Source organism: Gopherus flavomarginatus, chromosome 2 (assembly GCF_025201925.1).
Source record: "Gopherus flavomarginatus isolate rGopFla2 chromosome 2, rGopFla2.mat.asm, whole genome shotgun sequence".
Lineage (NCBI taxonomy): Eukaryota > Metazoa > Chordata > Testudines > Testudinidae > Gopherus > Gopherus flavomarginatus.
Window position 1 is genome coordinate 1,892,037 of NC_066618.1, and position 15,665 is coordinate 1,907,701.

Genomic DNA, 15,665 nt, shown 5'->3' on the forward strand with positions numbered 1-15,665 from the left:
TGACGAGCTCCTAGACAAGCTGGGAGGCGCTCGGTACCTCACCACTATGGATCTTACTAAGGGCTACTGGCAAATGCCGCTGGACGCAGATGCCAGGCTGAAATCGGCCTTTATCACCCCTCTGGGGCTCTACGAGTTTCTGACCCTGCCCTTCGGCCTCAAGGGAGCACCGGCCACCTTCCAGCGCCTGGTGGATCAGCTACTGCGGGGGATGGAGAGTTTTGCCGTGGCGCATATTGACGACATCTGCGTCTTCAGCCAGACCTGGGAGGACCACATGTCCCAGGTTAAACAAGTCCTGGACCGACTCCGAAAGGCTGGGTTAACCGTAAAGGCTGAGAAGTGCAAGGTGGGGATGGCTGAAGTATCTTACCTGGGCCATCGGGTGGGGAGCGGCTGCCTGAAGCCGGAACCAGCCAAGGTGGAGGTAATCAGAGACTGGCCCGCTCCCCAAACCAAAAAGCAGGTCGAGGCCTTTATTGGGATGGCGGGGTACTATCGAAGGCTCGTGCCCCACTTTAGCGCCATAGCCGCCCCCCATCACTGAGCTGTGCAAGAAGGGGAAGCCAGACAAGGTGATCTGGACCGAGCAGTCCCAGCAGGCTCTCTGGGCGCTGAAGGAGGCTCTGGTTAGTGGCCCAGTTCTGGCAAACCCAGATTTTGAAAAGCCCTTTATGGTGTTCACCGACGCCTCAGACACGGGACTGGGGGCAGTGTTAATGCAGGAGGATGAAAAGGGGGAGACACACCCCATCGTGTACCTGAGCAAGAAGTTGCTACCCCGGGAGCAGAACTACGCGGCCATCGAGAAGGAATGCCTGGCCATGGTGTGGGCCCTTAAGAAACTGGAGCCATATCTCTTTGGGCAACACTTCACTGTGTACGCCGACCACTCTCCCCTGACCTGGCTGCACCAGATGAAAGGAGCCAACGCCAAGCTCCTGAGGTGGAGCCTGCTCCTGCAGGACTATGACATGGACGTGGTCCATGTGAAGGGAAGTGCCAACCTGATAGCGGACGCGTTGTCCCGGAGAGGGGGCCCTGAACTTCCCCAGGCCACTGGGCAGAGTGACCCTGCTCAGTTCAGTCTCGAAGGGGGGAGAGATGTGATGGAGTAAGGGCTGTCTGTGTGGGGGATGGGAGAGCTGGGGATGTCTTTAGGTGAGGGACAGGATCTAAGCCTGTAACCTGAGCTGAGCCAGGTTGGGGGCGGAGAGGTGTGTCAGCATCTTGGCCCGGGAAGCTGGACAAAGGAAGGGGCCGGCTGGAGGAGGGGCAGTTCAGTTTCGGTTTTGGGCTGGGTGATGGGAATTCAGGGGATCCTATGCTGGGATCCAAGCACCCTGAACCCCCAGAAGGACGCGACTGAGGGGTCCTGGTTGGGCCTCCAAGTTCTGCTGTAACCTGCAATCCTGTTGTCCAATAAACCTTCTGTTTTACTGGCTGGCCAAGAGTCACTGTGAGTCCCAGGAAGAGGGGTGCAGGGCCGGACTCCCCCACACTCCATGACAGTCCCCCTTCTCCCCCGCAAACCAGGCTGGTGGCTTGGTGGCCCGTGGACAGTGTAAAAACTGACTAGTTATTCCTGCCCTTTCGATCCCATCTGCCAACCGGTTACTGACCCACGAGCGGGCTCGAGCCGTCAGAGGAGCTCGTGACTGAGTGCCAACCTCAGGGCAGACGGTTAAGAAGCAGGGCACAATCCCCAATTGGTTGTGTGTTGTACACTGAGATTTCACCAAGTATCATGTTGTGCATGATGTGCCTTTTATGACTTTTTAAATCAAACTTGCTATTTTGGGATAATTTAAGCATTCTATGCAGAGGACTAGAAATGTTTTTATTAACCTGTATTTTAGAATAACAATTTTAAATCTGTTCTTCTCGCTTTAATAACTGATACTTCCGTTATCTGAGGACTATCTATTAAACTGATCTTTGGACTAGGGAGATGGAATAGCAGCTTGCTCCATCCAGGGCCGCCCAGGGGGGAGGGGGCAAGTGGGGCAATTTGCCCCAGGCCCCGGCCTCACAGGGGCCCCCATGAGAGTTTTCAGCGGGTCTTTGGCAGCAGGTCCTTCACCAAACACACCTGGATTGAGTGAAGGACCCACTGCCGAAGACCCGGAGCTGCTTCTGCTCCAGGTCTTCGGCGGCAGTTTGGCGGCGGGTCCTTCACTCGCTCCGGGACCCGCTGTCGAAGTGCCCCTACGACCTGGAGCGGAAGGACCCTCACCGCCAAAAACTCCAGGCCCCCTGAATCCTGTGGGCGGCCCTGGCTTCATCCACTGCACACGTGGCCTGTTGTTGCAGTACCGAACCCCCAAGAACGGTGGGCCTCCCTGTAGGGAGAATATCCTGGTTGAAGAGCAGCGAAGAAATGAGGTGTTGTCTGTGTTACCATTTGATCTGTACTAAGTGTTTGGGTTGGAGTCATTTGAGTCTTTGGTTAGTTATTAGTAACATCTTCTTCGGCCTCCAAGTCGAAAGGCTGCTCTCGCAGCTCAACGTCATCACTATCTGTGGACCAGTTAAAGAGCTGCTTCTTAGTCTGTTCTGTGCAGGGTCTTAAACTGCTCTCCTTAATATACCTGCCCGAACTGATTGCATGGCTGGATCCGTCCTGCCCTCGTCTCCCCACAGAAGAGACACCGTTTAACTTAGGAAACAGTCTCTAAATGTTTTGCCAGACGAGGGGTAGTTCACAGGAGTGGAAGGGGAGGAAGGCTGTGGCCCTTTGAGTCAGACTCATGGCCTTTAAGGCCAGAAGGAACCAGCGGATGACCTCAGAGGGACTGGGGTGCACCACTGCCCAAGGCCCTGCATGGCAAGGAGTGGATCTGATGCCATTGACTGTATGTTTGGGACAGTTCTGCCGGCTTTGGTCTTGCCCCGTTCTGTGGCCTAAAACGAACTGGGTGCTCTGGGGGGGGGGCAGTGCAGACCTGGTTCATGAGGGACCCTGGCCTCACCTGGCCCATCTGGTGTCTGGTGGGTGGGGATGCCAGGCTGGCCACACTCGCCCCACGCCCAGGCCAGGAAGAGGGTTCCCGTGTGGGCTCTAGTGCTTTTGGACAGAGCTGGGGGAAGCGTTTCTTGCTGCTGCTGCACTGGAAGGACCTGGTGCCTCATGCAGTCGCTGGTGGACTGGAGGAGACCCCCTTCTGGCTGATGCGCCCCCTACATTCGGGGCAGGCCCACGGCCCATGCCCGTGCAGATTCCCTGGTGTTCAGCGAGCAGCTCTTCCCGCGCTGACTGACGCTCGCCGCTGGTGCGCTTGGAGGCTGCGGCCGCCCTGCAGGCGCTCTGGGTTCGAGAGTGCCTGGGGTCACAGTCCTTCCCCGCTGGCAGCAGATGCTGCGACTCAGGGATCCGCGTGGGGAGGAGCGGGGAGGCCTCTCCCTGCTTCGCAAGGGCAGCTCCAGCGGGCGCTGTTTGGAGGGCGGCGCTGCAGCACATGGACCGGTCCAGTTGGGTTATTGGCCTGGGCTGCTGCAAACAACTCCAGCCCCGCTGGCCAGGAACCCACATGCAGTGGCAACACCCAGCTGCCCCAGTCACTGCCATGGGGAGGGGCCGTGGCAAAGGGGGAATTTTCTGCAATAGCTTCATGATGATGTGTGCCTCAGTTTCCCTCTGTGCTTCACGCTGCTGCCGAGTGGGTGCAGTCGGGCACCATGCTGCTGTTGGGCAGCGCGGAGACATGAGCTGTGCGTGGTACCTAGTGGCAGTGGCGTGGATGGGGTGTTCGAGGAGGGGCTGAACTAACCCATAGCAGTGGAGGAGCCAGAAGGGGCCCCCACGGCTGACCCATTGCCATGGCACCACCGGCTGCTGCAGCAGGTGGCACATGCCAGCCCAGCCTGGCAGGAGCGGTGGCGTTTGGAGACTCGGTCGCTCTCTGCTGGGCCCCACGGAGCCAGAGCCGACGTTCCAGACCAGGGGGCTCACTGGCTGCGCTGGCTGGGCCAGGACGACCAGGTCTGAGCCCTCCCATCCCAGTGCAGCAGTAATGACGTCCGCAGGCCAGGCCGGCGCCTAACAAACCCAACATGGATTTGCAAAGGCTGCCGGGGTCAGTGCAGATAGTGACTGACTGGAGCGCTGTGCCCGGCAGGGCCCAGCATGGCCTCCCGCAGGCCTCGGGCTGGGCTGGACTCACTGCAGGGCCTCATGGAGAGACAGGGATCATGGGGGACTGCGGAGAGAGACGGGAATCGCTGGGGCCACAGAGAGAGAGAGAGAGAGACAGGGATCGCGAGGGGCTGCGGAGAGAGATGGGAATCGCTGGGGCCAGAGAGAGAGACAGGATCACCGGGGGGCTGCGGAGAGAGACGGGGATCGCGGGGGGCCACAGGGAGACAGGGATCGTGAGGGGCTGCGGAGAGAGATGGGAATCGCTGGGGCCAGAGAGACAGGATCACCGGGGGGCTGCGGAGAGAGACGGGGATCGCAGGGGGCCACAGAGAGACAGGGATCGCAAGGGGCTGCGGAGATAGGGATCGCGGGGGGCCATGGAGAGAGACAGACGGGGCTCGCGAGGGGCTGTGGAGAGAGACGGGGATTGCAGGGGGCCATGGAGAGGGACGGGGATCGCGGGGGGCCGTGGAGACAGACAGGGATTGCTAAGGCCGAGTCTTGACATCATGGAGTCCTCAGGCCTGCCCTGTGGGCTGAGGTCCCGGGGCCCAGCCCACTCCCACAGGTTACAGGGTGGCCCCAGACGAGCTGCTGTGGCTCCATGACAGGGAAATCAGCCTCGCGGGGTAATACTGGCTCTGGCAGCAGATCATGGCCAGCGCTTGTGGCCTGGGGTTACGGCCCCGTTCCTGTGCGCATTGCCCCAGCAAGGGCTGGTTCTCCCCACGGGCTGAGCCAGCCCTGGCAGCAGGGCTGAGGCGCCAGGGAGGAAAGTTCCTCTAACCCCATTAGCCGCCCCACAGAGCTGGGGGCGTCAGCCCCACCGCTGGCAAAACGAGAATGAACCCAGGCTGAGCTCAGCCCACACGAGCGTGGGGTCGTGTCGTGGGCCGTGCTACGGGTGAGACTCAGCGCTCTGGACCGCGCCCAGCGCCTGCTGAGGATTGTGGGCTGTGGCAGGCCCCACACGAGCGTGGGGTCGTGTCGTGGGCCGTGCTACGGGTGAGACTCAGCGCTCTGGACCGCGCCCAGCGCCTGCCGAGGATTGTGGGCTGTGGCAGGCCACACACGAGTGTGGGGCCGTGTCGTGGGCCGTGCTACGGGTGAGACTCAGCGCTCTGGACCGCGCCCAGCGTCTGCTGAGGATTGTGGGCCGTGGCAGGCCCCACACGAGCGTGGGGCTGTGTCGTGAGCCGTGCTATGGGTGAGACTCAGCGCTCTGGACCGCGCCCAGCGCCTGCCGAGGATTGTGGGCTGTGGCAGGTCCCACACGAGCGTGGGGCCGTGTCATGGGCCGTGCTATGGGTGAGACTCAGTGCTTTGGACCATGCCCAGCACCTGCCAAGGATTGTGGGCTGTGGCAGGCCCCATACGAGCGTGGGGCTGCATCGTGGGCCGTGCTATGGATGGGACTCAGCGCTCCGGACCATGCCCAGCATCCCCCTTTAGGTGGGGGGGAGCAGTAACCCCCCCCCCCCCGCAACAGCTGGAGGAGTCGCCTTCGGACCCAGCTCTGTTCACTTTATTACTGAGCTACAGCAGGACAAGCCCGGCGGGCAGCGTGGGGGGCACTGGGGGACCTGCAGCTGGGACGCATGCTGCCATCTCACAGTCTTCGCCACGCCTCGGCCGCCGGCACAGACCCCGTCCCGCCCGGGCCATGGGCCATCAGCGCTCGGGAAAGTCCCCACCTGGCGAAGAGAGAAAACCCAGTTAGGGAAGGGGCTGTTCAGAGAGAGCGAGTCGCTGCCCAGGACAGGGCGAAGGCTGGTAATGCCCCACACGTGGTGTAGTCAGATGCTCCTGCGCCAGGCACGGAGAGGCAGACAGGGTGTCGCTGTGTGTGCAATACCCACGGCTGTGCCGTGCAGAGAGGTGATGCTGGGACCCAGGGGCACAGTGTGTGCGATACCACAGCTGGGCCGTGCAGTGGGGTTACACTGGGACAGGAGCACTGCTGGGGTACAGTGGGTGTGATACCCACAGCTGTGCTGTGCAGTGGGGTGACGCTGGGACAGGGGCACTGCTGGGGTACAGTGGGTGTGTGATACCCACGGCTGTGCTGTGCAGTGGGATGACACTGGGACAGGGGCACTGCTGGGTACAGTGAGTGTGATACCCATGGCTGTGCCGTGCAATGGGATGACACTGGGACCAAGGGGCACTGCTGGGGTACACTGCATGCGATACCCACAGCCATGCCGTGCAATGGGGTGACCCTGGGACAGGGGCACTGCTATGGTGCAGTGCGTGTGATACCCACGGCTGTGCTGTGCAGTGGAGTGATACTGGGACAGGGGTACTGCTGGGGTACAGTGCGTGTGATACCCATGGCTGTGCCGTGCAGTGGGGTGAAGCTGGGACCCAGGGGCACTACTAGGGTAGTGTGTGTGTGATACCAATGGCCGTGCTGTGCAGTGGGGTGATGCTGGGATAGGGGCACCGCTGAGGTACAGTGTGTGTGATACCCATGCTGGGATAGGGGCACTGCTGGGGTGCAGTGTGTGTGATACCCATGGCCATGCTGTGCAGTGGGGTGATGCTGGGATAGGGGCACCGCTGAGGTACAGTGTGTGTGATACCCATGCTGGGATAGGGGCACTGCTGGGGTGCAGTGTGTGTGATACCCATGGCCATGCTGTGCAGTGGGGTGATGCTGGGATAGGGGCACCACTGAGGTACAGTGTGTGCAATACCCCCGGTCATGCTGTGCAGTGGGGTGACGCTGGGCCAGGGGCACTGCTGGGGTACAGTGCGTGCGATACCCACAGCCATGCCATGCAGTGGAGTGACACTGGGATAGGAGCACTGCTGGGGTGCAGTGTGTGTGATACCCATGGCCGTGCTGTGCAGTGGGGTGATGCTGGGATGGGGCACCGCTGAGGTACAGTGTGTGCGATACCCACAGCTATGCCGTGCAGTGGGATGACACTGGGACCCAGGGGCACTGCTGGGGTACAGTGCGTGCGATACCCACAGCAGTGCCGTGCAGTGTGGTGATGCAGGGACAGGGGCACTGCTGGGGTACAATGTGTGTGTGATACCCATGGCCGTGCCGTGGGGTGATGCTGGGTCAGGGGCACTGCTGGGTACAGTGCGTGTGATACCCATGGCCGTGCCATGCAGTGGGGTGATGCTGGGATCCAGGGGCACTGCTGGGGTACAGTGCGTGCGATACCCACAGCCATGCCATGCAGTGGGGTGACACTGGGACAGGAGCACTGCTGGGGTGCAGTGTGTGTGATACCCATGGCCATGCCGTGCAGTGGGGTGATGCTGGGATAGGGGCACCACTGAGGTACAGTGTGTGCAATACCCACAGCCATGCCGTGCAGTGGGGTGACACTGGGACAGGAGCACTGCTGGGGTGCAGTGTGTGTGATACCCATGGCCATGCTGTGCAGTGGGGTGATGCTGGGATAGGGGCACCACTGAGGTACAGTGTGTGCAATACCCACAGCCATGCCGTGCAGTGGGATGACACTGGGACCCAGGAGCACTGCTGGGGTACAGTGCGTGCGATACCCACAGCAGTGCCGTGCAGTGTGGTGATGCAGGGACAGGGGCACTGCTAGGGTACAGTGCGTGTGATACCAATGGCCATGCCATGCAGTGGGGTGATGCTGGGACCCAGGGGCACTGCTGGGGTACAGTGTGTGTGATACCCACAGCAGTGCTGTGCAGTGGAGTGATGCAGGGACAGGGGCACTGCTGGGGTGCAGTGCAGGCAATACCCATGGCTGTGCCATGCAGTGGGGTGATGCAGGGACAGGGGCACTGCTGGGGTACTGCTGTACAGGCGATACCTATGGCCCTGCCATGCAGTAGGGTGATGCAGGGACACACAGGGTCACCCCCCCTGGCATTGGGTTCTGGGACCACTGGTCCAGGAGGCAGCGTGAGACTAGGAACAGGAGCCAGGCTGCTGGAGCCTTGCTGCTCCCATGCTACCAGACCAGCATTGCTGCTAGCCCAGTCCCCGCCCCATGCCCAGCTGGCCCGAGTCCAGTCCCTGCCCTAGGCCAAGCTGTGCTGACGCCTCCATTTGTGCTCTCGGAGCCTCCCCCACCCCACTCTGCCCTGCCCCATGTGCTCCAAGGCCCGGCCCCTGGCGCCCGCTCCAGCCCACATCCCAGGGCCAGGTCAGCTGCTCACCCACTCCCAGGTGCAGCCCCCTGCCCAGTTCAGCTGAGTGCAGTGAGTGCCCCGTGCCCAGCTGGGCCAGGCGCGGGGCCCCCAGAGCAGCACGTCCTGAGCGGGGCCTGCGTCCGCTCGCTCCACTCACCCTGGCAGGGGCTGCAGTCACAGCTGTGGATGACGGGCAGCACCACCGGCTCCACCTCCCCATCCTCACACGGCAGGCTCAGGATGCGCACGGGGCTCACGGGGTCCAGGTGGTAGCTGCAGCAGTCACACAGTGTCTGCAGGTACGGCTCCTGCGGGAGAAGGGCGCAGCTGGGCGGCAGGGCACAGGCCACAGCGTGGGGTCAAGCTCTGCGGTCCTGGCAGGCCTGGGCCAGCGGGGGACAGACAGGGAAAGGGTCCCGGACCGGGCTAATGGGGGGGCTGTGGGTTGGGATCGAGGGACATGAACTGCTGGCAGGGTCATGGAGATCCAGCTGCGTGTTAGATCCTGTTGTGCTGGCTACCACCATGCAGGGCTTTGATCCACCTGGCTAAAGCCAATGGGTGGGCTAAGCCCGCTTCTTCCTTAACGGAAGGAGCAATTAACCCTCTCTTATGGGTGATAGGTGGAAATAAGAGAAGCCACCACACAGGGCAACAGACCTTATGGCAAAGCTTGATGAGAAGTTAAACCACGTGGGCTGAATTGAGCTCCCTGCCTGCAAACACAAGGGAAGGGGAACGTCTGAGGAGCGCTGGGTGTGAGGGAGAGAGGAAGCCAGCAGACAGCGGGAGGAGCAGTGGTGCAGGCGGCCTGCAGCGGGAGCAGAGACAGAGCTTTTGGGCACAGAGCTCACTAGAGAGGCGGGTTTGGGGACTTTGCAGCCAGGATCCTGCCTGTTGTTTGTTCCTACTGCGTTCAAGGAAAAAGGCCTTTGTACATGTGCTGTAAATAAACCGGTTCCATTCGTATCACACATTTCTCCTAATGCACACGGCCCGGCCTGGCCCTGAGCACTGGCTCCCCGCTGGGGCTGGAGGGCTCACCCTGGGGTTAGCTGTGGGACGGAGGAGACAGCGTGGGCTGGTTTTCCTGTTGACCCGGGGCTCTCCCAGCACTTACAGACTCTAAAGGGAGAACTGGAGCCTTTCCAGAGGGAAGGAAAGCAGCAGCTGGAGCTTTCCCATGGAGCAGAACTGTGGGTGGAGATACAGTCTCTGGTAGGGAGTGACATTATTGATATAATCTGTGACCAAGATCCTGTAGTGGCACCAAATCTTATATAAAGGGGGTCACGTAAGGTGTCTAAGACCAGGTTCTGGGTTGCTGGTTATGATTATGCTGTCTGTATGTCTGTAGCATTATGTAGTTGAAGTTATAAGTATTGGCTCTATACTGTGTATTTCAAACTTGTGCTGTGTTACTGGGAAAGATCCCAGACAAGTTGGTGTTAGCTCTGCTTAGCCTGCTTGATGGCCCATTAAGGACCATCAGCTACACATTTGACCCATTGAGAGGAGGCAGATACGCCTTGTGACTCAGCAGGGTGTGCAGGGACTTGCCTATGTGACTCCAGACTCCATGTTGCTGTAATTTTCCACAGTAAGAACAAAGGAGTGTTCTTACACCTGGAAAAGCCTATATAAGGCTGATGCCTCATCTCCATTTTGTCTTCAGTCCTGCTTCTTACCTCTGGAGGGACTTTGCTACAAACAGAAGCTCTGCACAAAGGACTGATGACCCATCCCAGCGGGGGATGTTCTCCAGAGACTTGATTTGAACCTGCAGTTTACTCCATCACTGCTACAAGCCTGAACTAAGATCTTTGCCATCACTGTATGTAATTGATTCCATTTAACCAATTCTAGCTCTCATCTCTATCTTTTTCCCTTTATGAATAGACCTTTAGATTTTAGATTCTAAAGGATTGGCAACAGCGTGATTTGTGGGTAAGATCTGATGTGTATATTGACCTGGGTCTGGGGCTTGATTCTTTGGGATCGAGAGAACCTTTTTCTTGTATTGGGGTGTTGGTTTTCATAACCAGTCATCCCCAGGACGAGTGACACGGGTGGTGATACTGGAAAGCTGGAGTGTCTCAGGGAATTGCTTGTGAGTTGTGGTTAGCCAGTGGGGTGAGACCAAAGTCCTCTGGCTGGCTGGTTTGGTGCCTTAGAGGTGGAAAAGCCCCAGCCTTGGGCTATAACTGCCTTGTTTCAAGCGATTTCTCCTGAATTGGCACCTCAGTTGGGTCCCGCCAGAATCGCATCATCACATAGGGTGACAGATACACGGTGCCAGGGCACAGCTGGGAGCCCAGCTGCTTCAGCACCGCGCTGCCAGGGCCCAGAGGATTCCCTGGCAACAGGGGAGGCCAGGAAAGCTTTGGTCCCGGGAACTGCCAGCAGGACAAGCTGCAGCCGGGACGCCAGGAGCTAAGAGGGAATTCCAGGAGTCACAAGGCCACGGTGGATCCAGCCGCCTGGGCACGGAACTGGGCCAGCCAGAGAACCTGGGGAACCTGGGACATTTCTAGCCCTTTTCTGAGCTCCTGGTAACCCACCGGGGGGCGGGAGAGAGAGCTCGGCTCATCCCAGCTCGGTGACACCCGAGGCCTGGGAGGCTCCCAGAGAGCCCAGCTCATCCCAGCTCACTGACACCCCAGCCCTGGGAAGCTCTCAGAGAGCCCAGCTCATCCCAGCTCGGTGACACCCCAGCCCCGGGAGGCTCTCAGAGAGCTCGGCTCATCCCAGCTCGATGACACCCCAGCCCTGGGAGGCTCCCAGAGAGCTCGGCTCATCCCAGCTCGGTGACATCCCAGGCCTGGGAGGCTCCCAGAGAGCTCGGCTCATCCCAGCTCACTGACACCCCAGCCCCGGGAGGCTCTCAGAGAGCTCGGCTCATCCCAGCTTGGTGACACCCCTGCCCTGGGAGGCTCTCAGAGAGCCTGGCTCATCCCAGCTCGGTGACATCCCAGCTCACTGACACCCCAGCCCCGGGAGGCTCCCAGAGAGCTCGGCTCATCCCAGCTCGGTGACACCCCAGCCCCGGGAGGCTCCTAGAGAGCCTGGCTCATCCCAGCTCAGTCACACCCCAGCCCCAGGAGTCCCTGGGCTCAGGCCAGCGTCTCGGCCCCAGTGAACGGCTGCAGAGGTGAACGGACAGGAGGGTTACGAGCAGCCTGCTTGGCTGGCCCAGCTGTGATGGTGCTGCAGAACCTACCCCCAAGCAGAGACTGGTACCAGACCTGGGACAAGCCCTGGCCATGTAGTTCAGAGTCAGCCAGGGCCCAGCTCAGGCCTAGAAGCTGAGGGTGAGAAGAGACTCCAGCTGAGCTGGAGAGAATCAGGTGTGTTCTCGGCTCACCCAGATACCAAGCAGGCCGTACAGGATCTTGGCGATGGATCTATTTACCAGTGCTCAGCCGGATTTACCCTGGTGGATTTAGGAATGTAGGGGGGCCAGGCTGAGAGGGCAAAGCTTGGCGGTATGAGGATCACCCCCAGTTTAGTCAGAGTGGGGCTGACACACAAGGATGGGAGGCCAGCTGCTGTGTGTGGGATGGGTGCTGTGAAACACATGGGAGCAGAGGATGCCGGCTCTGCCGTAACAGCTATTAGACCAGATACGCCGATAACGCTGGGGAACCTGCTGGAGCTAGCGCTGGAGCCAGTGGCTGGGGAGTGGTCTGGAAGCTGCAGCACTGGCCTGTGAGCAGTCTGGCTAGCCGCCTGGGCGGGCGAGCTCATAGCCGGGGGATTTCATTCTGCCTGAGCAGGGGCGGTGCGAGAATGCCTGGAGAGACGCAGTCCAGGTCAAACAAATGACCTGCCGGCAGTTGGTTGGCAGGTACCACACTATCCTGTCTCCAGCTAACAGCTCCATGCCGTGCTGGCTTTCCAGCTAGGAAAAGGAGTCTGAGGGAGCCCTGCTTAGAGACCCCAGGGCTGCAGGGAACTTCTGCTGTGAAAGCTCCTGTGGGGCGGGCCCAGCAGTGGATGTTTGGTTTCGGTGGAGTGGGAAACGGGCTCGTGGGTTGCAATCTGATGTGGCGTATCTCGTGAGCGCTGGAGCACGGCTGACGGTGTCCCAGTGCCGGAACGGGAGCCCTTCTAGACAGAGGCCCGCAAAGCGCCAGGAAGGAACGGGAGGCTGTCAGAACAGGTGACTGCCAGCCACGCACATTGTGGAGTTTGTAGGGCTCTGGGGTTCCCAGCACTAAACCACTGCCCACGTGGGCTGAGAAAGGGAAACCAGCCCCGGGGCCAGCAGGCCACGATCTGCCATTTTCGGCATTGAAAAGGGCCCTTGGGGCTGCGCCGTCTTGGCCAATCCCCATTTCCAATCCCCCTTCGTAATGGAGAGAGGTGCCGGTGCACAGGCCTTGGGGCAAAGGGATTCAGAGGCCGGTGGCAGCATCACCTCTCTGTCTGAAAGGAGCTCCCGGCCCCCCTCCACCGCTCTGCGTGTGAGGCCAGCTCACACAGCCCGGTGCGGTCTCTAGAGTCAGGAACCTGTGGCTCAGCTTGGCACGTGGCGGCCCAACTCGGCCAGGCCTGGGACGCTGGCAAAATGCTCAGGCCGGGGGCAGCACGGCTCCCACAATCCCTGCCTGGGCCCCTCATGCCTGTCGCCGGGCAGGCACCAGGCTCTCACTCACCTCGGAGATGACGTTGGTGCGGGAGGCACAGCGCCCGCTGCAGTAGCTCACCTCCACGCCGGGCAGGGCGCAGCGCCCCTTGGTGATGTTCCGCACCTCGGTGTAGCGTTGGCACGCGGCCGACGGCTCCTCTGCAAAGGAGTGAGGGGAGTCACACCAGCCCCCATCTTGCGAGCCCTCCCAGGCCAAAGGATCCCTCCCAGCACCAGTGTGCAGCCTCCTCTGGGGTGGCCCCCAGCAGCTGGCTAACAGCCCAGCGCAACAAGCAGCTCAGGGCAGTAGCCCCAGCACAGTTCTGAGGGGATGTGGAGGCCGACTGGGCCAGGATGCCAGGGCTAACGGGACGGCACCTGGGGCCTGAAGAATCAGGGTGAGCGTCAGGGCTACAATGTCTCCCCTGAGAATGGCATCTCCGGCAGCACAGCGCCCCCTAGGGCCATGCGAGGGCACTGAGGTCAGCACCGACAGAAGGGAGAGCGCCCCCTAGTGCCCCCCCCTCCAGCACACAGCGCCCCGAGGGCCAGGCAGGGGCACCGGGGTCAGCACTGACAGAGGGGAGAGCGCCCCCTAGTGCCTCCTCACAACACAGCACCCCTAGGGCCAGGCAGGGGCACTGGGGTCAGCACCGACAGAGGGGAGAGTGCCCCCTAGTGCCCTCCCCCCGCAACACAGCACCCCTAGGGCCAGGCAGGGGCACCAGGGTCAGCACCGACAGAGGGGAGAGCGCCCCCTAGTGCCCCCCCTCCAGCACACAGTGCCCCAAGGGCCAGGCAGGGGCACTGGGGTCAGCACCGACAGAGGAGAGAGCGCCCCCTAGTGCCCCCCCTCCAGCACACAGTGCCCCTAGGGCCAGGCAGGGGCACTGGGGTCAGCACCGACAGAGGAGAGAGCGCCCCCTAGTGCCCCCCCTCCAGCACACAGTGCCCCAAGGGCCAGGCAGGGGCACCAGGGTCAGCACCGACAGAGGGAAGAGCGCCCCCTAGTGTCCCCCCGCAACACACAGTGCCCCTAGGGCCAGGCAGGGGCACCGGGGTCAGCACTGACAGAGGGGAGAGCGCCCCCTAGTGCCCCCCCGCAACACAGTACCCCTAGGGCCAGGCAGGGGCACCAGGGTCAGCACAGACAGAGGGGAGAGCGCCCCCTAGTGTCCCCTCGCAACACACAGCGCCCCTAGGGCCAGGCAGGGGCACCGGGGTCAACACCGACAGAGAGGAGAGCGCCCCCTAGTGTCCCCTCACAACACACAGTGCCCCTAGGGCCAGGCAGGGGCACCAGGGTCAGCACCGACAGAGGGGAGAGCGCCCCCTAGTGCCCCCCCCCAGCACACAGCGCCCCGAGGGCCAGGCAGGGGCACCGGGGTCAGCACTGACAGAGGGGAGAGCGCCCCCTAGTGCCTCCTCACAACACAGCACCCCTAGGGCCAGGCAGGGGCACTGGGGTCAGCACCGACAGAGGGGAGAGCGCCCCCTAGTGCCCCCTCACAACACAGCACCCCTAGGGCCAGGCAGGGGCACTGGGGTCAGCACCGACAGAGGGGAGAGTGCCCCCTAGTGCCCTCCCCCCGCAACACAGCACCCCTAGGGCCAGGCAGGGGCACCAGGGTCAGCACCGACAGAGGGGAGAGCACCCCCTAGTGCCCCCTCACAACACACAGTGCCCCTAGGGCCAGGCAGGGGCACTGGGGTCAGCACCGACAGAGGGGAGAGCACCCCCTAGTGCCCCCCCTCCAGCACACAGTGCCCCAAGGGCCAGGCAGGGGCAATAGGGTCAGCACCGACAGAGGGAAGAGCGCCCCCTAGTGTCCCCCCGCAACACAGTGCCCCTAGGGCCAAGCAGGGGCACCGAGGTCAGCACTGACAGAGGGGAGAGCGCCCCCTAGTGCCCCCCCGCAACACAGCACCCCTAGGGCCAGGCAGGGGCACCAGGGTCAGCACCGACAGAGGGGAGAGCGCCCCCTAGTGCCCCCCCTCCAGCACACAGTGCCCCAAGGGCCAGGCAGGGGCACCGGGGTCAACACCGACAGAGAGGAGAGCGCCCCCTAGTGTCCCCTCACAACACACAGTGCCCCTAGGGCCAGGCAGGGGCACTGGGGTCAGCACCGACAGAGGGGAGAGCGCCCCCTAGTGTCCCCTCGCAACACACAGTGCCCCTAGGGCCAGGCAGGGGCACCGGGGTCAACACCGACAGAGAGGAGAGCGCCCCCTAGTGTCCCCTCACAACACACAGTGCCCCTAGGGCCAGGCAGGGGCACTGGGGTCAGCACCGACAGAGGGGAGAGTGCCCCGTAGCGCCCCCCCCTGCACACAGCGCCCCCAGGGCCATCCCAGATACTCCCCGTGCGAAGAGGGCCCCGGCAGCTCCCTGCCGCGGGTGACTCCGTACCGAACGATTCTCTCCGGCACACGGGGCAGCAGCTGCTGGGCTCCTGCACCTTCACTTCCCCCTGGGGAGAGAGCGAGTGTGAGTGACAGGCAGGGCCAGGCCTGGTGCTCGCTGGCGCAGGACAGCTCACCCCACGGCCAGGCCAGGGCCCGGCCCACAGCCCGTCACCCGTCTGCATGGCCGGGGGTGGCTCCGGCTGTGTCCCTGTTCCGGCCTGCAGTGTCCCCAGGCTAGGAGCCGGCCCGGGGCCATGCGGCCTGGGCTCAGAGTCGCTCTGCGCTGAGCTGAGTCCAGCTTGGGAGGGATCTCCCAGAGCTGGGCCCCCTGAGCCCCCCACGCCAGCTCCTTCTGCTGTG

At 62.0% G+C, this 15,665-nt stretch overlaps 1 protein-coding gene and 1 non-coding gene across 2 annotated transcripts in view; one reads left to right on the plus strand and one right to left on the minus strand.

Annotated features, from left to right (window-relative positions):
• The first annotated feature begins 1,843 nt into the window (after window positions 1–1,843).
• LOC127046105 (U2 spliceosomal RNA) lies at window positions 1,844–2,034 on the plus strand. The gene has a single exon (XR_007772961.1). It is a non-coding gene; the product is annotated as a U2 spliceosomal RNA (small nuclear RNA).
• Window positions 2,035–5,658: 3,624 nt separating this feature from the next.
• LOC127045947 (SCO-spondin-like) overlaps window positions 5,659–15,665 on the minus strand; it is a 162,019-nt gene continuing 152,012 nt past the window's right edge. Inside the window, exons 112-115 of the mRNA XM_050942846.1 lie at window positions 15,310–15,370; window positions 12,928–13,058; window positions 8,427–8,577; window positions 5,659–5,832 (exon numbers count right to left, since the gene is read on the minus strand). Coding sequence (XP_050798803.1) covers window positions 5,810–5,832; window positions 8,427–8,577; window positions 12,928–13,058; window positions 15,310–15,370 — 366 coding nt within the window. The 3' untranslated portion in view covers window positions 5,659–5,809. The remainder of the gene's footprint in view (window positions 5,833–8,426; window positions 8,578–12,927; window positions 13,059–15,309; window positions 15,371–15,665) is intronic.